This window comes from Geotrypetes seraphini, chromosome 1 (assembly GCF_902459505.1).
Source record: "Geotrypetes seraphini chromosome 1, aGeoSer1.1, whole genome shotgun sequence".
NCBI classification, from domain to species: Eukaryota; Metazoa; Chordata; class Amphibia; order Gymnophiona; family Dermophiidae; genus Geotrypetes; species Geotrypetes seraphini.
The window spans coordinates 512,627,152-512,650,356 of NC_047084.1; the positions used below are offsets into that span (position 1 = coordinate 512,627,152).

Consider the following 23,205-nt stretch of genomic DNA (forward strand, 5'->3'; position numbering starts at 1 on the left):
AAGGGGACATTTTTCAAGCTGTTCACATAGGAGTAAAACCAAGTACAGTGGTACCTTGGTTTAAGACAGGGGTCTGCAACCTTTAAGACATAAAGAGCCACTTGGACCCGTTTTCGAAAAAAAACAAAAAACTTGGAGCCGCAAAACCATTATAAAACAAATCTAACACTGCATATATTGTTTCTTATCTTAATGCTATATACAGGATCACTAAATTGAAAATAAAATCATTTTTCCTACCTTTGCTATTTGGTGATTTAATGAGTCTCTGGTTGCACTTTCTTCTTCTGACTGTGCATCCAATCTTTCTTCCTTTCTTTCAGCCTCCTGTATGTTTCCTCTCCTCCAGACCTCATTCTCTCCCCCAACTTTTTCTTTCTGTCTCCCTGTTCCCCCTTCTTTCTGTCTCCGTGCCGTCCCCCAAGCCACTCGGTTTGCTGCCACCGCAATCGGGGAACAGCCCCCAAGCCACCGCCGTCCCAAGCTTTCCCTGCAGAAGTGTTGCGCTGACCAGCATTCCGCTCCCTGACGTCAATTCTGACGTAGGAGAGGAAGTTCCGGGCCAACAAGGCATTTCTCCTCATTCCATCCAGCCTGAGCCCCATCTCTCCTTGATCCAACATTTCCCTTCTGTGTCTGTCAGAATTACCATTCCACCTATTTTCCAGCATCACCCTTCTTTGTGTCCATCTCACCTATATCCCTATCTCACCACTTTTTCAGAATCTTCATTTGTCTCTGTCCTTATCTTTACGCCATGTTCACCATTTGCCCTTTCAATGTCTTTATCTCCCCCCACACACTTTTTCAGCATTACTTCTATGTCTCTATTTCACCTCCTCTTCATGTCCCCTCTGTATCTCTATCCTTATTCAGTAGGTCCTGCTTACCCTTTCTCTTCTTTGTGTCACTATCTCCATTTTCAGCTTTCCCCCCTTTTCCTTTGTTACTGCACCCTGTAGCTAGAATCTTTCCACCCTCCCTCCACTCCGGCCCAGCCCAGTATGAAATATTTCCTTTTGTTTCCCTCCCCTCTCTCTTTCTCTCTCTCTTCTCCTCCCTCACCCACGAGTCCTGCATCTGGCCCTCTCCCTTCTACCTGCACCTGGCAACACCCCCCTGCTCCGCGGCTCTCTTCAGCAACTCGTCAGCAGCAGTGATCAAGACAAGCTGCCGACATCGAGGCCTTCCCTCTACGAGTCCCGCCTTTGTGGAAAAAGGAAGTTGAAACAAGCGGGACTCGCAGAGGGTAGGCCCCGACGTCAGAAGCTTGTGTCGATCGCTGCTGCTGAGTTGCCGAAGAGAGCCGCGGAGCAGGGGATGTGGCCGGAAGCAGGTAGAAGGGAGAGGGAGATAGGAAGGCTGTAGATCTCCGGAGCATGACACCGACCCCGGCCAGGATGATTTCTTTTTCAGGCACCTTACAAGTCCAGCGTCGCGGCGGGAAATAGCCATGCTGAGCAGTGAGCTCAGCACTACACAGATGAAAGCCTTGCTTGCTGATTGGTCCGGCGGCACGGCGGGGCGGGGCCACCGGACCAATCAGCAAGCAAGGCTTTCATCTGTGTATGTGCTGAGCTCACTGCTCAGCATGGCTATTTCCCGCCGCGACGCCGGACTTGTAAGCTGCATGCCTGCGTGACACACTACCGGAGCCGCAGCAAAGGTGGAAAAGAGCCGCATGCGGCTCTGGAGCCGCAGGTTGCCGACCCCCGGTTTAAGAGCATAATTCGTTCCAGAAGCATGCTTTTAAACCAAAATACTCGTATATCAAAGCAACTTTTCCCATAAGAGTTAGTGTAAACTTGAACAATTCGTTCCACATCCTCAAAAACTTAATTACCATTAGGGACGCCTACACCACTGCCTCTGCCACATGGCTCCTCCAATTCTCCTCCTCTGCTGCTGTTCGCTGCCTCTCACTGCGGGTGGTGCTGGCTAAGCAAACGCCGCCGCCGCCACAGAGCCCGACTAGACACTGTTGGCTCTGCTGCTCCCGGACGCTGCCCCCCCCCCCCCCGGATGCCACTACCCCCTCTGCTGGGACTCTCAGGTGCTGGCTCACTCCTGCCGGACGCACCCCGACTCCCATACTCCACCTGAGGCCACCGGTGCTGCTATCGCCTCTTCCCCCTCCCTCCCCGACTGGCCCTGTCCTTACCCCTACACTGCCGGTGATAGAAAGTGGCTGCCGCCGGTCTGCTGCTGAGCCTTGAGCATCTGCACATGCTCAGGCCTTCTGGATCTCACCCTCTCCGAGATTCTCATGAGATCAGCCTTAAGCCTATAAAAGGTACATACCTTATATAGAATAATGTTTAGAGAGAATCCTGTGCCTATTTTTGGGCCCTGGACTTATGCCTACTAAAACGTAGTATGAATGCTGGTGCCCAAGTTACACGTAGTTAGGCAATATTCTGTATTTCTGTGTACAACTTTTCTGAATGCTGACACCCATGGCCACATCTCATTTTGAGGTATGCTCCATGGGAGTTAGGCATCATGCTTTTTTTTTTAAAGCTATCAAATCTGTCTTGTTTCAAAAATATAATCTACTAAAACAGCATTAGGTTTGCTGTTAGGTGTCCTATCTTCTATTAATCTATAAATTCCTAGATATATGAGGGCTTCCGTCGTCAGCGTACCTTTCCCCCTTCTTTCGGTGCCGATCTGACATTGCCCTTCCTTCTCCGTCTTGCTGACAAACTGACTGCTGCAGTGATTCTAAAGTGCTGCCTACAGCCTCCTCTGTGCTTCCTTTTTGCTGCAGACCATCCAAGAGGAAACAAGAAGTTGTGTCATTGGGGGTGGATCGCTGCAGAAGAAAAGCATGGAAGAGACAACCGGCAGTGCGTCAGAATTGTTGCTGTGGTCAAGTTTCCAAGTTTATTTACAGTTTGATATACCGACCATCAAACAAATATCTGGACAGTTTACAATTAATAAAATTAGAGTTTAAAATAAAAGGTAATAATAAAAAAAGGGGGGACGGACATAAAAACCAGTCAAAGACAAAGATACTGACAAAGTTGGTACAATAGGCCCTGGGGGAGGGGAAGATTCAAAATTACATCGAAGTCAAAATAAAAATAAAAGGGAGGTAGGAAGGGGATGGGCGAGAATGAAAAGGAGAGGGAAGGGGGGTTGCTTCATAAAAGCGGTTGTTTTTAACAATGAAAAATTGGAAGAAAAGGATCTTATCCAGAATTTTGGTATGTATCTTGAATTAAAAAGGTTTGTAGTTTGGTTTTGAATTTGTCGAGTAAGTTTTCTGATCGAAGGTGAGATGGGATTGCGTTCCAGAGGGAGGGCGCTATGATGGAGAAGATAAAGTTTCGAGATCTTTGAGAGACGGATCAGTCAGTAGGTTCAGATCAGCAGATCTCAAAGCCTGAGGAGAGGCATAAGGAATGAGATATTTATCAAGAAAAGATGGGGAGTGGGTGAGTTTAATCTTAAATACCAAGAGGAGAATTTTGTAAGTAATTCGATGCGAGAAAGGGAGCCAATGTGCCTCAAGTAGCAGCAGGGTGACGTGATCGTATTACTTTGTGGATAAGTTTAATGGCAGTATTTTGAATCAATTGCAATTGGCGGATTTATTTTTGCATGATTCCATGGTATAAGGAATTGCAGTAATCTATGTGGGAAATAATCAGTGAGTGAACTAGGATTTGGATGGAGGCCGGTTCAAGAATAGAGGAGAGAGAGCAAATTAGTCAGAGTTTATAGAAGCATTTTTGGGTAACTGCACTGATCTGGTCATGATAGGTGAGGTCTTTATCTAGGATGATTCCTAATAATTTTACTTTAGGTTCAATTTTAATTTGTTTAGCATATATGCATATTGGTCCTTTTAAAGATTCATTATTTTTAGCTGGAAAAAGAATACTACAGGATTTGTCTATATTGAGAGATAAATGGTTAGATCGAAGCCAGTTACTGATTTTGTCAAGTTTGGTATTTATTTCTTGGATGTCGCTTGTGTCTGAAGGGTTGATGGGGTACAAAAGTTGGATGACATCGGTGTAGGCTAAAGTAGTAAATCCTATAGATTGAGCTAAGATTAGAAGTGGAGCTAGAAAGATATTAAAAAGCAGGGGAGAGAGAACAGAACCCTGCGGGACACCATAGGTTTGGGTGATTAGAGAAGAAGAAGAACCATTAGAATGGACTTTGAACTTCCGATCTGTAAAATAGGATGAGAACCAGAGGAGGGCATGACCTAAGATTCCACTGTTTTTGAGGCAATAGAGGAGGAGAGTGTGATCGATTGGGTCGAACGCTGCTGAGAGGTCAAGGGATATGAGGAGAACAGATTTACGGTGATCATAGTAGTAATAAATGGTAGTGGTGAGACCGACGAGAGATAATTCCGTGGAATGGTTAATACGGAAGCCTGTTTGATTGGGGTGGAGCGCATTGGTTTTTTCGAAAAAAATCAGAGTTTTTTTCTGTTAGTTTGGCAATGAAAGGAAGGTTGGCAATGGGACAGAAGTTTGTCATTGGGATGGGAAAGGTGAGGGCGACTTCAGACCAGCGCTGAAAGGAAGGGAAAGGCATGCCGACCCTCAGGGGGGCCCCCAGAGCCATGGGACCCAGGGCAGTTACCCTGTTTGCCCTCCCCTAACACCGACCCTGACCACAGTAAAGTAAGGTAGGCTCTTTTGCTGCTGGTACTGCTGCTGCTTGTTTGGAGAAACAGCAGCAGTGGTCAGTGTGGCAGTGGGAAGGAGATGGGCAAGTGCTGCTTGGGTGCACGGCAGTCCAGAACTGCTGCACTGGGATGTGAAAAAGGTGTGTGACTGCGCACCTTAGAGGAAACATTGCCTCCCACACCTTCCTGCATCTTCGGTCTAGAAATTTCCATGCTGAAAGTTTATACATCAGTTCTTCACTGTGGAGTATGATGGGCAATTGTCACTCAACATATGCATCATACATTCATGGATTTCCTTTAGAGTTTTCTTCTGTAGGAATAGGAACTTCATAATGGCTCAGAGTTCCACACTTGAAAATTCCACACTTTTCATTGACATGGTTCAATCAATGATCTGAAACAATGTCAAAACATAGCATTATGATTCTGCAAATTGACACTTTGCAAAATAAAATAACACTCTTTTCAGCTATGGTGGTAAAATAATGCTCAGAATTTAGGAAGTTGGTTGGACTGAGAACTTTTATATGTGTGTGTGTGTGTGTGCATATATATATATTGTGACGGGGCTAGGGATAAGCCTAGTGCTGGCAACCCGGCTCCCACTCCAGGCGCAAGTCTGAGCATTCCTTGGAGGGCCACGCTGGGAAACCACAGCAGAAAAGAAACTCCACTAATAATGGATAGTTCAAGTTTTATTACCCAATTCAATGGCACTGGGTCTCAGGCAGCCCCCTCGGCTGATTGGGCTTTGAAAAGATTTGACATAAACATTAATTCTCCTTCAGAGCAAGACCACGCTGCATTCAGGAAACAAGAAATAAACTAAAACTTTTTCCTTTAAAACTTGCTATATTGTGCCTGTGATTGCTTCAGGAAGTTCTCCCCACCTGATCCACTTGAAGTATAAATGGCCCCACTATCCTTTTGATTACGGGGTAGGGGCTGGGGAGCCATCCACCCTTTGTTTAATGGTCTAAAGTCCCCACCCAAAGTTCCCCTTATCAGGGCTGTGCACTGTCAGGTCACTGAATTCCATCCAGGCTTTACTTCTCCCTTTTTAAAGGCTAGTTAGCATTCACCCTTCACCCACTCGTTATGCTAGGCTTGCATACAGGGTTTTTACTTTACTTTTAGCTTTTACCCACTCACACTCATACCTTATAAAGTCCTGCCTAATGACAGAACTGTGGCTTTTCAGTACGTTAGCCTTTTTGTTCAAAACAAACTTTCATTCCCTTCCCCCACTCAGTACCTCACTGACTCATGCTGTAATCAGACAGAAGGTCCCAGGCTTCAGGGCTTCAATCCCTCTCATTGCCCTCAGAGATCTCTCCCTCTATGTCCATGTTTGTCTATGTTCAGAGAGCAGGATTCCCTGCTCTCTGAAGCTGCGTACAGATTCTCAGAGGCAGCAGCTGGCCAGCCCTGCTAAGGAAGCTTTTCTCTTCCAATGAGCCTCTGTCTAGGAAGCAACAGTTTGTTAGGTTGGAAGAGCTGTGGGACATGGAGTTCCCTAGCCTTGGGCAATAAGAGAGAGCTCCTAGCCTTCCCCTCTCTGCTCTGTGAGGCATGTCCCTCTCTCCCAGTTCCTGAGTGCTCTTGAGTGTTCTCAGCTGTTTCTGTTTTAAGCTGCAGGCTGGCTTTCACTCCTGCTCTAGGTCTGTTCTGCCTGTCAGCTCCTTTTCTTAACCCTTACTGGGACAGCTTTCCTCACCAGAAGTTTAGCTAGAGAATTACCCACTGAATTATAAAAGGGATTATAATGCCCTGGAACAGGTACTCTGCGTTTCTCTGCCACCTCTTCTCCATTCTGTCCTGCCTGCCTGATCCTAGCACTGGGAACAGACTTAATGGGCAGCTTCCTTGGCTTAGGAATAGGCCCCTTTGGTTTGGTGGCAGGGTTTAAAGCAGGTTTTAAACCAGTTGCAGGAGCTTCCCTGTCACAATATAAATATATATTGTCACAAGCCCGACTCCCGTTCCAGCCTTGTGCCAGTTAGGAGCCCCAGAAATCGACCAGTGAAACTGATTAGAGCTGACCAGTATGTCCCTGCAGGGCAGGAACAGGACCAGAAAGCTCAGGCTGAGTTCAGGCAGGACTTAGTACATAGCCCTGGGAAAAACGGTTTGGTTCCTTTAAATCCTCCATCTTTGAAACTGCTGACCAAACAGGTTAGAAGGCAGCCTCAGCTGCAGAAAGCCCTTCCCCTGTGTAGGGCTGGGTGTGGCACAGCAGCTCTTGAGCATTTAGAGAGCTGGCTGTTTCAGAGGAGAGAGCAGTCTAAGGAAGCTTTCATGTTGAAAGAGCCTCCACCTCTTCAAGATCCAGCAGACGTGGAAATGCTGAACCTAGAGACAGAGGAAGTAGCCCAGATAAACCAGGAACCAGAGGAGATGGACTGGAGTGCTTTGCCAGAGTTTGTTCTTCCTGAAGAAATGGAAGTAAGCTAATTGGATTGTGTGCTTGTTTTTGAAAAGTTTTCTTTTTCTGGACTTTTTAGGTTTTGGCTGTTTGGCTGCTCGGACAATTATTAACTGCTGTTATGCTTTGGAGAAAGTCACTGCTGGAGAAGTGAATTTTCTGTGTATGCTAGAAGAAGGAAGTATGCTAGTAATTTATTCTGCATGTTTGGAAGATTTTTTTTTGAGCCAAGATGGCTGCTGCAAGCTAAGGCTTGGCTGCAGTGAAGCAACACTAGCAGTGTCCTTCTTAAGAGTTGAAAAACCCTGAAGGTTGAGGCAGGATCTGCCCAACATCTATGAGGTGGGATTTGAGGGTTAATTTTGCTCTTTGTCCTGACAAGGAGCCGCTTTGGCAAATCCGCCAACCTTCTGCTCTTGAACTCTGAGGAGAAGGGAAGATCCATAACATTGCAATGTGATGAGTTTGTTTTTCTGTTTGCATTGAAGACTACTGGAGCTTGAATTGAGTTTTGTTCTATTGCTGCCACAAGTAATTAGGACTTACCTGGGACATAAGTTGAACATTTGAAGAATTAATCAGACTAGGCTGATGAGTACAGCATTATTTTGCTTTCAGTTATTGTTTGCTGTTATTTTTGGACTTTTGCTTTTCGTGTATTCTGTTTGACCCTGACTGGATAACAAATAAATTTGAGTTCATTCTTTCTGATACTTACCTGTGTGGGGCCATTCTGTTCATTAGCCACAAGGTAAGCTCTCCACTACAGGGACTTCCTCCAGTCTGAGGAAGCACGCCGGGACTGTTTTGTGGTTGTGTGCCGGTTGGTCCCTGCCTTACCTTAAGGGACGGCCACGCTACAATATATAGATAGATAGATAGATATCTTCACTGAAAAATCAAGAATAGATAATATATCTGTAACAGCCATCACTAAACATACAGTACATTTGAGTATAGCCCTCTCTTATAGGGGGTCTGTGGTAGCATAAAATATCTGTTTCAGGGAATTGAACCTTAAAAGCAGATGTGTAGACAGAGTGAAACACATTAGTGAAGTGTACTTAACATGACTATTAATCGATCTATCAATTATCTGTCTATCTTGTTTTCATGAATACATACCTCCAAGGTCATATACAACAGGTATTTTTGGAGAAATGGTATATTTTTTTTGGGGGGGGAGTGAGGGTTAGTCTAATTATCTTTTCATGAAAGCTGAAATCTGTGAAAATTATCTGTGAAAATTACCTGATATTTGTCACCATCCAGAAAAAAATGAAATTGGTTAAATCAAGACCTCTAATGTGGTACAATACAGTGCTAAGAAGAATCAGTACTGTTAAACAGTGACAAAAAATTACATCCAAAGTTTAATGGTGCTTAATATATTGCATAATCCATATGTAAATGACATTAGGAGCTTAATGAAAGCATAGATATTTTCATTCATCAGACTGAGCCCTGAGTTCTAACTCTTTTCTTCTGTCATGATAAACTGAGCTTCTCTGTTCAGTAACTACTAAAAGGCTGAGGATATTAAAAGGTCCCACTAGTTTAGACTGGTGGAACAATAACATTAGATGAGCTAGTCATCGGAAGAGGTTAGGGGTTAGGTGAAGAGGAAAGGGGGGGTGATAGGATGGAGTAAGATTTTGAGGTTAGAACAAAAGGGTAAAGGGGATTGGGTGTTGATCGGGGTTGTGAGGGTGCGTGTGAAAGAAAGAAGTATGATTGGATAAAAGGGGGGAAAGTTGTGAGGAGTTTGGACGGGAGACTCATTTTGGGAATCGGAGGGAGGTGGGCGGTTGGTTTGGTGGTGGTGGGAAAGAATTTTCCTGCCCACCCACCCTTATCGGAGGATAATGGGGGGGATTGTTGGAGAAGGGACTGGAGGGGAGAATCTGTATAGGATTCCGGGTAGATGGGTTGAGGGTTGAGAGTGGTCGCAGCTTAACTCTGGGAAAGTGGGGCTGAATGGGGGGAAAAAATATTATGAAAAGCGGCTGGGGGATGGAATTAATATATGTTAATATATGATAACTCATGGGCGACGACGCCATGAGGTGGGGTATCAATGGGGAGCACTCATGGGCAGCACCGCCATGAGATGGGTGGGGGGGATGACCTGACGATACCGTAGGTCATCTTAGGGCTGAAGGTGGAGGGGTTGATAAGAGGGAGGAGCTACGTTCATTACCGAATAGCTCATGGGAAATTGAGGCTTGGGGATTGCCGAATTTGGGAATTGTGAATGCTAATAAATTTAAGTATTGAGTTGTGAGCATTGTTTAAGTTATTAAATAAAGCTGTGGCCAGTTGTTTATGCCACAAGAAGAGGTTGTATGTGTTTTATTGGAATGTCATAGGCAATGTTTAAGATGACTGATTGCGAATTCTAATGTTATGATTTTCATAATAATGATTTAAGCTTGATATAATTCCTTAAGTTGAATCTGGTTCTTAAAGCACTTTAGTATTGTGTTTTTCTATTAAAAAATAAATCTGTGTTGAACTTTTGTGATGGATATATTGACTCATTAAATATTCATATATGATATAAACTGTCAAGGTGAACTTTGTTCTCACTCTAGGAATAATTTGAAAATACTTCTTTATCCAATGCCTTTTTTTATTATTTACTTATAGGAAATTTAACATGGCAAAAGCTAAAAATACATGGCATAGCTCCCCAAACTTTGAGACACAGTTCAGCAGTTGTGGGTGAAAACATATTTTTGTTTGGTGGAATCCACTATGGAACAGTTGTTGCAGATCTGTACATATTCAATACAGGTTAGTAATGCAGATATGTTCCACTTAAAGAAAGTTCCAGCTTTAGTGATAGTTTTTTGTTGTTGTTCTATCAGCTCAGATGCTTTCAAAACTGCCCATAACCCTGTACCTGATGCATCTGAATGAAGAATCAGGGGTTGAGTGAAGTCAATGGCTCTTAATAACGGCTGTGTACACAAATTTTCTTTGAGGGCCTCAAAAGCATGACTACCAAGGACCCCCAAACTTAAAGTTTCTGGACTACCCTTCTTCAACATATCTGTAAGGGCCTGTGATGAGAAATGGGGAATGAATCTCTTATAGTACCCAATCAAACCCAAAAAGGCTCTTACTTGCTTTTTGTTACTGAGGCGTGGATACGATCGGTACCCCACTTTATCCACCACAGGTCTTATCTGGCCCTTCCCTACAATGTACCCTAAGTACTTGACCTCTCGCTGTCCATTGAAACATTTCTTAGGATTTACCGTTAACCCAGCTTCCCTCAAAGACCTCAAAACCACTGCTAAATGATCTAAATGTTGCTCCCAGGAGATAGAATGTATCACAATGTCATCAATGTAAGCATCCACGTAGTTATGATGGTCTCTGAGTATCTCGCGGACTAAACGCTGAAATTGAGCAGCAGCGCCATGCAACCCAAAAGGCATAAGCCTAAACTGAAACAAACCACGTGGGGTACTGAATGCCATTTTAGGTTGGGCAGTCTCTGTGAGGGGAATTTGCCAGTACCCTTTAGTCAGATCGAGGGTTATCAAAAATTGGGCCTGTTCTAACATGTCCATGAGCTCATCCACCCTTGGCATCGGAAAGGCATCAAATTGGGATACTTCATTCACCTGCCTAAAATCAATGCAGAAGCGGGGTGTCCCATCTACCTTAGGAACAATAACAATTGGACTACACCATGGGCTCTGGGAATGTTCTATCACCCCTAACGATAACATTTCCTCCACTAGCCTTTTTTTGTCTTCGGACAGCCTATATGGACGTACCCGTACTACTTTACCCGGACTGGTCACTATATCATGGGACACTAACCCTATCTTTCCTGGTAGGGTGGAAAATACATCACCAAATTGGTGTATCACAACCTGAACTTGATGTACTTGTTCTTGAGAAAGAGACGTCCCTACATTAACTTCTTCCTGTATATTAAACTCCACCACCTGGGGTCCCAGCTCATCCTCCTGCCACCGTTGTGCCAGCAGTGTTAGTGTTTCCCGATCTCTCCAGGGTTTCAATAAATTAATATGATATGTCTGTATATGAAAGGGGACCTTGAAGCGGCGGTACCGATGACTCCACCCACAAGTTTACATCGGTAGCCCCCCTTCAAAACCACCTCCTTTGCGGTGCATGCCAAAGGGGCGCACTCAAGGAGCAGGTCTGCTCCTTTATGTGCTCCTTCATGCAGCTTCTTCTTACTCTTATCTCCAAGCTCCCCCAACATTACTCCTAACAATTCAACCGGTAAGACCATATTCCTCTCACTAAATATTCTCTTCATCTACTTTTTTGCTAATAGGGTTTCCTTTTACTCTTCCACTCACTTACCCTTTTCCTCCCCTAACAACGACATTAACCCAATGGCCTCTATCCCAGTTATCTGGGGTCAGCGACCCCCCCCCCTTAAATCCTCTCAGGAAATCGGCTTAGGTGTCTTACCACCATCCCCATTACTCCAGCTGTTACAACGACACTTTACCACCATATCGACATTCTAAATCTAATATAGGTCTTTTAAATGTACGATCCATTAAAAACAAACACCATTTAATTCACGATTTAATTCAAAACACAACCTACATATCCTCTGCTTAACTGAAATCTGGCTAACTCAAGGTGAAGAGGCTTATATCAACCAAGCCTGCCCTGATAACTATAAAGCAAAATTTTGATTCCGGTCAAATAAAAAAGGAGGAGGTCTAGCAGTGATCTATCATACTACTATTCCCCTCCAACCTGACCTTTTCATATCATATAACAATCATCCAGTTGAAACTCTTCAACTTTCTATAAAAAATTCCCAACCTCTTAACTTCCTTCTTATCTATCCCCCCAGTTACAAAACCCTCCCTAACTGCCCTCATTTCTACAATCATGGACTTTAGCATTTCTCACCCTAATCCTATAATTCTCGGAGACTTCAATATACACTTCAATCTGCACAATCATCCTAACACAGTAGAGCTCCTAACTCTAATTTCTGACCTTTCCCTGACTTCACTACTCTCTTTGCTTACTCATTCAGCAGGACATACTATCGACATGATACTTAGTCCAATAGCAATTAGACATATCTTCCAAAACTTCCAAACTTACTCTCTCCCTTGGTCAGATCTCGTTCTTATCAATCTCCAACTAAACTCTCTTACTCAACCATCTACTACTTCACAGAACATTTATACTTCTAGGAATATCAATAAGATTACATCCTCCGTTATCCAAGATTCTTTCAACTTGAATCTACAAGATTTCACAAATCTTACAATAGAAGAACAATCTTCTCTTTGGAATACCACAACCCAATCTCTTATGGACCTTCTTGGCAACCCCCCAGGAAAAAAACATCCAAACTACAACCTAAACAGAAACCATGGTACAATGAAAAACTTATCCTCCTCCACTGACAGCTTCACTCTACTGAACACAAATGGTGACAAATCCAGTCAAACAACTCCCTCCTTCAATATAAAGATAAGGCCACTCAATACAAATCCGCTATACAAGCTAAAAAAGAGTATTATTCAAAATACATAACTACAGCTCACAACTTTTCAGCACTCTTCTATATAGTTCGATCTCTATCTCCTTATTCAAATAAGAAACCTCCTCCTTTATCTAAACAACCATCTGCTTCAGAACTTGCAAACTTCTTCGACAAGAAAATCAAGGAAATCAGGTCAAACTTGGGACAATCCACACCTACACTACTCCTAGATCCTTTTGACCAGACAAATCTTCTATCTTTCAGTACTTTCTCTAACTTTAAACCCTCATCTTTAGCAAACCTTTTCAAAGTCTTCCAATCAATAAATGCTCTCAATAATCCAATAGAAAGCATCCCCCCTTCAATTCTCAAAAAATTATTTTCTATTTTTGGTCCATTCATATTGGAGATGGTAACTAAAAGTCTCACTGCTAATCTTGTTCCTAAAGCTTGGAAATCTGCTCTGGTCTTTCCGAAACTAAAAAACCAAAATCTAGACACTACATTACCAGCAAACTTCCGTCCCATTGCTAACCTCCCTCTCATTTCCAAACTTACAGAAAAAATCGTACATAACCAGCTCAAAGAATTTATCGACAAATCAAATGCGCTTCACCCCCATCAAACCGGCTTTTGTTCTAACTACTCCACAGAACCATCCTTACTAGGTCTCATCACCACCATACACTACTTTCTAAACCATCGAAAATCTGTCCTTCTTATCTCTCTTGACTTGTCCGCTGCTTTCGACGCCGTTGATCACTATCTTCTCATTGATCATCTTAGGAACTGCGGCATCACAGGCTCAGCCCTTTCATGGTTTACCTCTTATTTCAATGAACGAAACTTCAAAGTTCACTCAAAAGAGGAAACCACACCACCCATAGTTCAAACTTACGGCATCCCACAAGGCTCCATTCTCTCTCTTTTACTATTTAATATCTTTATTGCTCCTCTTCTCACTCTAGCTCAGTCTATCGGCTTTACGATTTTCGCATATGCAGACAACATTCAACTACTTCACCCTGTTGATTCCTCAAACATACACGAAATACAAGAAATTAACACCAAACTGGACAAAATTAGTGATTGGCTCCACATAAACAAACTCTCCCTCAACATCAATAAATCCTATGGTATACTTTTCCCAATTAAGAACAACAAAATAATAAAAGGAAAAATCCTCATTAAATCTTGTCCAGTAAAAATGGAATCAAAAATAAAACTGCTTGGAGTAATTATAGACAAAGATTTTACCTTTCACGACCAGATCAGCTCCATTGTAAAAAACCTGCTTCTATAAACTCCGGCTTATCCGTTCTCTAACTTCTGTCCTCAAACTAAAGCTATCACAACCCTTGTCCATTCATTGGTCATCTCTCATCTTGATTACTGTAATTCTCTTTATAATAGAATTCCCCCAAAATTCAGCTCTACAGCTCATCCAAAATATGGCAATAAAACTTATTCATAAGATAGGGAAATATGATCATGTTACTCCCCTTCTGAAAGAAGCCCACTGGCTACCTATCACATACCGTATCACTTATAAAATACTTATGCTAGTCTTTAAAATCAAACTCTTGTGTCTTCCACCATTTCTGGATAAACTCATCATCCCTCTTTGCCCTTCCCGGACTCTCAGATCAGCAGATCAGAACCTACTATCTGTCCCCTCCATCAAAGAATTCTATTGCACCAGGAAAACTAACTTCTCCGCAGTCGCCCCAACTTTATGGAATGCCTTGCCATCTCAACTCCGCCACAAAAAATCTTCTTGACAAATTCAAGACTAAACTAAAAATGTTCTTATTTCAAGATGCATTCCACAGCTTCTAAACTTCTCATTCTCAAAAGTCTGCCAACTGCTTTTAAGAAGCGATCCAATACCTAATGTTACATCCCTTCTCCCTTCCTTTTCTTTTTAACTCTAATTTATTTATTTTTTTTAACGATGTAATTATCTACCCCCTTTCCCTTTTACCCCCACTTTCATGTTTGCCTTTGTAAAATATTTTTTTTAATGTTCACTCTCCCCCCTCCCATAAGTATTATTTTAATCTTTTATTCTATTTTAGCATCGTAAACTGGCTAGATACTTGCCGATGGTCAGTATATTAAAAATAATAAAACTTGAAACTTAAATCTCTCTCATGCATATTGTCACACCTGTGCCCCTGGAATGCGCAGTGAGCTCATAGGAACGTGACAAAACCTCTGACCCAGCATGTCCCCTGCTACTAGGGGACCCTTCAGGACTTGATTCTGACAAGGTATCTGCCTAATAGGGCATGCAGGTAATGAGTTCCAGTCAGATATGGCAAAATAATCACTTTATTCTGGCCACAGGCCCAATAAACCAAAATACAGGCTTCAGCCTGGCAGTTGCAGGAAAACATACCTTCCATGAAGTCATATAAAAAGATCGAAAACATCACAATCAGGGTGTTTAAGTTTGTCAGCAATGGATTGAGTGCAGTCCCCTGCTTCTGGACTTTAACAAGGTAATTTAACTCAGTCCTCTTCACCAGAGCAGATATATTTGCAACGTTTACCCCACACAGTTCATACAAAAAAAAAAAAAAAAAACACTGCCAGAACCTGGTCTGTTATTGAATAGGAACAGAAAGAAAAAAACCTCCCAGCAGTTTGAGTAGCAAAGCAGGCAGGAATTTCACCTGGCTTTTACTTTAGCATATTTTTTCCTGGGAATAAACTATTTGTCTATGAACTGAAAAAGTGCTCAGAAGCATAGGCACTATAAAATTTATCTCAGTCTTGCCTGTAGTGAAGCTTGCATTCAAAATCACTGTCCTGGTTAAATGCAAGTATCATACATACGTTCCCTCTTGAAATGTTGCTGTAGCAATCACCCACAGCTGAGAGGTAGTAACGTAATTGCCTAGCTTGGAAAGTAGCTGGGAATCATACACACATTTGTTGGAAGCAAACCCTCAATGATTTAAGGTAAGATTCAAAGTTCATTTTTAAGGAGAGAACCTAAACTCTTTCACAACAAAATACAGTTTAACTGGGAGCTCAAAACCTCTAGGCAGAAAACAAAACTCCCTGTGTTTCACTGCATGTCCATGGCTATAGGACAAGACTCAACTCCTACCCAATTTTCTTGAATGTCCATGGTCTCTTCCTGCTCCTGCTCTCAAAGCTCAGAGGAAGAACACATCTCCTCTGCATCAGCCATTTGCTAGTCTGTATCACCAGCCTCCTCTGGCTGGGGAGAGAGGAACTTACTCTCCTCTGGGCTCAGCTCAGCTCCAGTTGACCTCTGTCCCGATTGCCTCTCTCCTGTTCTGAAGAGACTCATTTTAAGCTGTGGAGAGCCACTCCTCCTAAGCCTGGGTGGGGGAAGGGCTTTCCACACAAACTAGCCTGCTCCCTTTGATTACAGGCAGGATTCTTTCTAGCCCTGGCTCTAAAAGGTTCAGGCTGCTGGAAAGGTAGCAAACATTTAGCAGTGGCAGGGACAGGTTTAAACTGAGTAAAGCTTTCCTGCCTATCCTTTTCCTGCCATGCCTCATCAGACACAATCTCTCCATCTAAGCAGTAGTCAGCTAATTCTGTAGATTGGCATTCTACCTGATCAGCTCTGTGAATTTTCTCACTATTTCTGGGACAAAACCCGGGACGAACTCGGGTTTGTCATAGACAAAACCCGAAACGGACTTGGGTTTGTCACAATATTCATTAGGGATATCTTGAAAATCAGAATGGCTGGTGGTCCCCCAGGACAGGATTGGAAACCACTGCTTTAGAGCTAAGGGATTAGAGCTTAGAACTTGCAGAGGTAAAAATAAAAAGTCTGTATTTGTTTACCTCATACTGTATGTAACTCTGGTCCCACCTACCAAAGTCTTTGGGCACCGACCAGCTCTTTGGGTCTGATACCCAAACCAAGTTCTTATGAAAAAACAGTTTCTGAGTGTTGAACTGGGCATAGGCTGGGGCCAGACATACTCCATTAGGCTGTAAGATTTAAGACACACACACCCACCTTCCTAATCCATCCTGGTCACCAGTTCTACAATAACAGGAAGTTAGAAAACACTAGGACTCCAAGAGTAAATTTAAACAGGAACTCTTTTCTAACAAATATTGCTGTAAATTCAAAGGACAAAAACAATGTCCAAAAACAAGATACAGCTTAGCCTCTTCTGTTGGGAATGGGGGTAATATTTGATTAAAATCCTAATTGGTTATAAAAATTCAATCTGGCTATGTACAGCAATTCACTTCTGTCCTCCTCCTATTCCCTCTCAATCAGTAACTTCAGTGAAGACTGCACCCTATCTGGATCTCCTCCAGACAGCAATGCAAATGCCCCCCCCCAAAAAAAAAAAAAATATCCATAGGAAATCTAAATTACACAATGGTCCCACTGGACTCTTTCCACAGCCACCGGATCCAATGCTGAGGACCAGACCTCCCGGTCTTTCTCACCCATCTCTAGTTTCATAGCAGCAGTGGCATGTGGTGACATTTATAGCAGGGGATTCAGTTGAGGAGCTAAACCAGGGGTGACCGAACTCGGCCCTCACCAAGTCAAGCTTTCAGGATTTCCACAATGAATATGCATGAGATCTATTTGCTTACAATGGAAGCATTGCATGTAAATAATCTCATGCATATTCATTGGATAAATACACCACCAGCACCATAGATCTTATGGTAATTGATAATAGGAGAGCAATTCAATAACTCATCTCATAGAAGGATAGTTCAATTATAACTACCTCTTAAACTCTCACTAAATTTATTGAGAATAGACCCTCAGAGATGCCACCACTATACTCAAAAAGTTTCATAGTATCTGGCTTTATGCATCAAATCTTCACCGGGTCTTATTTTAAGTATATCTAACCAATAGTTGAATCTATCATAAAGGTTCATAAGATGTTTTAATACTTAGCTTTTTAGTAGTGGTCAAGCTCTCAGGGACTAACATACCAACATGTTTCACCCGAAGGGTTTCCTCAAGGCTATTATCCTTATGAACAAAGACATTAATTAGTTGAAGCCCCCTTGTTCAATACACTACCAACTATAGAAACATATCTAAAGAATCAATCAATAAATAACATCCATAATAATGTGATAGAATTAAATACCTCTATTTAGCTTTTCGCCCATATATCGACCACCGAGTAACTCATACCAAGATGGCCGCGGCGTGTCTTTTCTGCTATATATCTCTCCCAAATCAGCTGACAGTGACGTTATAAAGATGAAATGAACCTGGTGACCCGGGGAGAAATTTAAAATGATCTATTTTAAGCTATAAACCTCCTTCTCATCACCCCTTGTAAGTGTTACATGCCTTTACAAAGGACCAGAGACCCCCCTGAAATCAGCCTCTTATCAATGTTAACCATTCTAGTTCTAAATTAAGCCCAAACAGGTGACTGTGTTAAGGCGATAAATCCACCTTTGCTCCAAGAAATTTAACCTTTCTTCCCTGTTTCCCTCTTAACTCATTCCTGTCAGCCTAGCAATCCTGGGACACCAGGCCACTCAGTGGTATAAATTAATATCTGGATTTTTAAATAAGAAACCAAAGACTGGTCTTCGTGACATTTGGAGCATTGAGATAAAGCATCAGATTACTGCATCTCAATGGCCACAAATTTGGACTTGGAGGATGAGATGTACAGTGTCAGCATTTATGAGAAAACATGGTTTTTCTTGTTTCATAGAGCATTTTGGACCCCAGTTCATTTACAAAAGTTAGATAGTTCTAAATCTAATAGATGCTGGCATTGTCATCTTGAAGCTGGGACATTAGATCATTTGCTATTCTTTTGTCCATTGATACTTGCTTTTTGGAAATCAATTTGGGGGCAAATAAATGATTTGTTAGAAAATCCGGTTGCGTTAACTTATAATACTGTATTGTTTGGAATGAGAGGTAAGAGTCAAATTTCATCTAATAATAATAAATTACTCATTATGACAGGGGTTGCCATACAACATATAATGAAAAATTGGGATCGCTTAAATTATAGTATTTTGTGGAATTCGTTATGTCACATATTTAAAATGGAAAGGGTAATTGCCATACAAAGGGGAGGGGGGCATTAAGAAATTCCAGGATATTTGGGAGCCATTAACAAAATACTGTAATGATTGAATATCAAGTTTTTCCCCTTAAATATGCACATCCAAGAAGGGGGATGGGGATTTCTTAGTTTTCTTTGAGAGTAACAATGTGGGGAGGAGGAGGTTATTATATATTTGTCTTGAGTTGAATGTTATTGAATAGGGAAGGGGAGGGATATGGAATTGGAAATTGAGTTTTGTATAATATTAAGTGATGTATATAAGACCAAATGGATGTTATATACTGTTTCACTTATTGTGAGTGTTAAAATGAATAAAGAATTATATATATATATATATATATATATATATATATATATATATATATATATATAAAGATTTTGACACCTTATGTGATTTGAGTTAGACACCCCTGCCCTAAACGAATGAGGCAGATGGGATGCCCAATCCCTCCTGCTGAAAGACCCCCTAGGTACATGGGCCATCTCGGCCCCGCCCATAGGAGGGGCCTTAGGCACCTGGGCCATTCAGGCCCTAGGCTCCTGTGGGTTGGGCAGGGGAGGCTTGCCAGCCGGATGGTGCAGGTACCCGGCCGGCTAACTTGCTTGGTGAGCCCGGGGGGGTTCCGGGGAGGGTGGTGGGTGGGGTTCATTAGGGGGGTTTGGGGATGGGGGGTTCATTGGCGGGGTCCGGAAGGAGGGATTGGGTACCCTCCTGCTGGCAATCTTCAGGAAAGGGTGGGCAGTCATCAGGCAGGAGGGGTTGGGCTCCCTCGTGCTGCGATCGTATGTGGGAAGGGTGGGGCGGTCATCGGGCAGGAGGGGTTGGGCTCCCTCCTGCTGCGATCATACATGGGGGGCATTCATCGGGCAGGAGGGGTTGGGCTCTTTCCTGCATCAATCATATGGGGGGGGGGGACTGGCAGCCACGGCCACTATACTTATCGTGGCAGGGAGATCCCTTGCCGCAATAAGTATAATGGCCGCATCTACAGTAACCCGGTTCTGTAATGTGGATGTCGGTTATAAGAATCGGGTTTATTTTGGGTGGGCCTGGGCCTGATTCAGTATAGGACACCCTTCCCGGGCGTTATATACAGAATCCGGGCCTAAGGTCCAAATAATGAGGCAACAAGGATTTGTTCTATAAAGTTACAAATCCTGATTAATGACTCTACATCAGCGGTCTCAAACACGCGGCCCGCGGGCCACATGTGGCTCTCCAAGTTTTATTTGCGGCCTGCGGTCTGGACTGGATAATTCCTTCCATTTGGAGCAGCAGCAGGTCTGGCCAGTTCGTTCCGTTTAAAGCCGCGGGTTGGCGGCTCCTTGCGCTATTCACTCCTGCATCGGAAGCCTCTCTGACATCACAACATCAGAGAAGCTTCAGACGCAGGCGTGGATCTCGAGCCGCCACCCGCGGCTTTGAATGGAATGAGCCGGCCAGACACGCTGCTGCTCCAGTGGCGTACCAAGGGGGGGGGGGCGGTCCGCACAGCTGGTCACCCTCCACTGTTCTTCCTAGAGTGCGGCTCGCGGCTCGTCTGGAGCAGGGGTGCCCAACTGCTTCCCTTCCCTTCTCACCGCTGCCATCGGGGAACAAGCCGGCACCATGCTCTTTGATCTCCCTGCTTCTCTCGCCGCCCGACCTCAATTCATAGAAACATAGAAACATAGAAAAAGACGGCAGATAAGGGCATCTAGTCTGCCCACCCCAATGACCCTCCCCTATTTAACTCTGTGCAGAGATCCCACGTGACGTCGAGAGGACGTTCTGGCTAGCCAATCGCTGCCTGGCTGCCCGGAACGTCCTTTCCGACGTTAGAATTGACGTCGGGCGGCGAGAGTTGGTCGGCCCCGTGGAGATCTCGGCCTGTTCCCGATGGCGGCAGCAGCAGCAGCAGCAGCATATTCCCCGGCGGCGGTGGCATGGGGGAGGGCAGGAAGGAAGAAAGAAAGAAGGGGGGGCAGGGAGCCAGAAGGAAAAAAGAAAGAAGAGGGGGGACAGGGAGCCAGAAGGAAAAAAGAAAGAAGGGGGAGGGGACAAGGAGCCAGAAACAAAGCAAAAAATGGGACAAGGAATCAGAGAAAGACAGACATAGAAAAAGAAAGAAAAAGTTGGGGGAGGGAATGAGGTCTGGAGGAGAGGAAGCATACAGGAGGCTGAAAGAAGAGTAGAAATATTGGATGCACAGTCAGAAGAATAAAGTGCAACCAGACACTGATGAAATTACCAAACAAAGGTAGGAAAATGATTTTATTTTCAATTTAGTAATAGAAATGTGCCAGTTTTGAGAAAGAAAAGATATTAAACTTTAAATGTGAGTGCTGCAGAAAAAATAGAGTACTTGGAGGGTCGCAAAAAAAAATAGTTAATGTCTTATTAAAGAAATGACAATTTTGCATAAGGTAAAACTGTTAAAGGAAAGTTTTATAAACTATAAAGAGTTTAACCTCATGCAAAATTGTCATTTCTTTAATAAGACATTAACTATTTTTTTCTGCGGCCCTCCAAGTACCTACAAATCCAAAATGTGGCCCCGCAAAGCGTTTGAGTTTGAGACCACTGCTCTACATCCTCTGGCATAGGATGAGCTAGTTCTAGTTGGTTGGAATAAGGTGCTTTCAAGGGGTTTCTTTTTATTCCTAACTATGAAATTGCCTTTTATCTTGGATCTTATTTCCTGTTTATTGAGGGCTGATACATGTTTTGGTTTTCCTTTTGTATTGATTATTGTTTTATTTGTTGATTTCTTTATCATGGATGTATCGAAGTGATTGAAAAATTTAGACCCTCTTTTACTATGAGCATCAGAGCAGCGTCAGAGCATTTAGCACTCCAGTCCACGGTAGAAACCTCTACCACGGCTTAGTAAAGGGGGGGGGCTAAATTGATAGAAAAAAAAATTTAAATTGCTGTGTACAATTTTATAAAATATTGGGTTTACATGCCCAATATATTTCAGCAGATATAAGTCTGGCACCAAATACTGTTCTATAAAGGACGTGTTCCCTTTATAGAAATCACTTAGTTCTAATCTTTGCCAATGCACATTTTTGAATGCAATTTATAGAATAATATTCAGATTCTGTAAGTCTACTGTAAGTCATCTGCCTTGTATATGTATCTATCATATGTTTTCTTAAAAGGAGGTTTACAGTTGCAGAAATTAAATTTATTAATTTTATTATGTACTTCCATGGGACAATTTCTGTTCTGTGTTTTGTTTCAGTAACGTGTAGTTGGATCCCAATCAAAACTACTGGGTTGTTACCTGAAGCCAGGTCAGTTGAAAATAATTTCATTTAACATGAATGAAAAGGAAAGGGAGAACAATTACATATGCATATAAGTGTAAGGACCTATGCTCACAAAGATGGATGAAAGATATGTAAGCAGAATATCAAATTTTAATAAACTTGAAACTTGATAACTTATCTGGATAATGTTATATGCATAACATTTTCCAGTTATAAGAACTTAAGAATATGAGAATTTCCACACTGGGTCAGATCAAAGTTCTGTTTAGCCCAGAATCCTGTTTCCAATCCAGACCATAACTACTTGATAATATCCTAAAAAGTAACAATATTCCATGCTACTGATTTTGCTGGCCTACATTTCAGCTGTCTATTGCAGCCCTAGGGAGATGCCTAGGGCTGCTTAATCTTGCCCAAGGCCACTTACGGGCGAAGCCATGCCCATGCTCAGTCTTGGGTGCGCTTAAGTGTCTCAATGCGTCTCCCTGCAGCTGCGACAGATGGCCTGCTTCAGAGGGGGTTTTTTTTGGGGGGGGAGTTGTTTTTTTAGAAAATGTGTGTCCCAATTGGCTGTTTAGACAGAAGTAGGTTGCCTACAATCGGGATGACGTTTATAGAATTTGCCTCTTAGTGAAAAAAATATTTTTCTCTAGATTTCTTTCAAATGTAAAACTTAGTAACTTTATAGAATGTCTCTAGTCTTTGTACTTTTCAAACGAGTAAACAATTGATTTCTATTTACCTGTTCCACTTCATTGAGGATTTTTTTTTTTTTTAATTTAAAACAAGAAAATATAAAAATACACTCAAGCAAACAGTCTATCCACATCATGTATTCTTTTTTTTTTGGCTCCTACCACATGCTGAGCATATTTCAAATCAGTTGAGTCCAGCCTTGTTATCTCCACAAAGGTCATTACTGGTATGCCACTTTAACACATGTACATTTGATTCTAATTATCTAAGCCGTGTTTTAACAGCTCAGGGGCTTGCTTAGGGCAGCAACAGTCTTAACAAATTTCACAGTTCCTTGTTCTCTCTACTTTGCTCAATAACCCTTTGTACCAGTTATGCATCCCTTATAATTTCCTGCAGATACACAGGATATGAATTTCTCTTGCATACAAACTTAAGACTCCTATTAGGGTAAAGGGCAAAGCTGCAAAAATCTAATCACTTTTGGCAAAAGAGGAATGTTTAATCTTATAGATGTAGATACACAGCATCCGGGGGGGGACCCCATTCTCATACTTTCCATCAGGGCCACACTAGGAGA

At 42.7% G+C, this 23,205-nt stretch overlaps 1 protein-coding gene across 3 annotated transcripts in view; it reads left to right on the forward strand.

Annotated features, from left to right (window-relative positions):
• LOC117352255 (kelch domain-containing protein 3-like) overlaps positions 1-23,205 on the forward strand; it is a 171,106-nt gene that overhangs the window by 48,687 nt on the left and 99,214 nt on the right. For all 3 annotated transcript variants that reach the window (XM_033928622.1, XM_033928605.1, XM_033928614.1), the window contains exons 7-8: positions 9,735-9,881; positions 21,902-21,953. In XM_033928622.1, the coding sequence (XP_033784513.1) occupies positions 9,735-9,881; positions 21,902-21,953 (199 nt within the window). The remainder of the gene's footprint in view (positions 1-9,734; positions 9,882-21,901; positions 21,954-23,205) is intronic.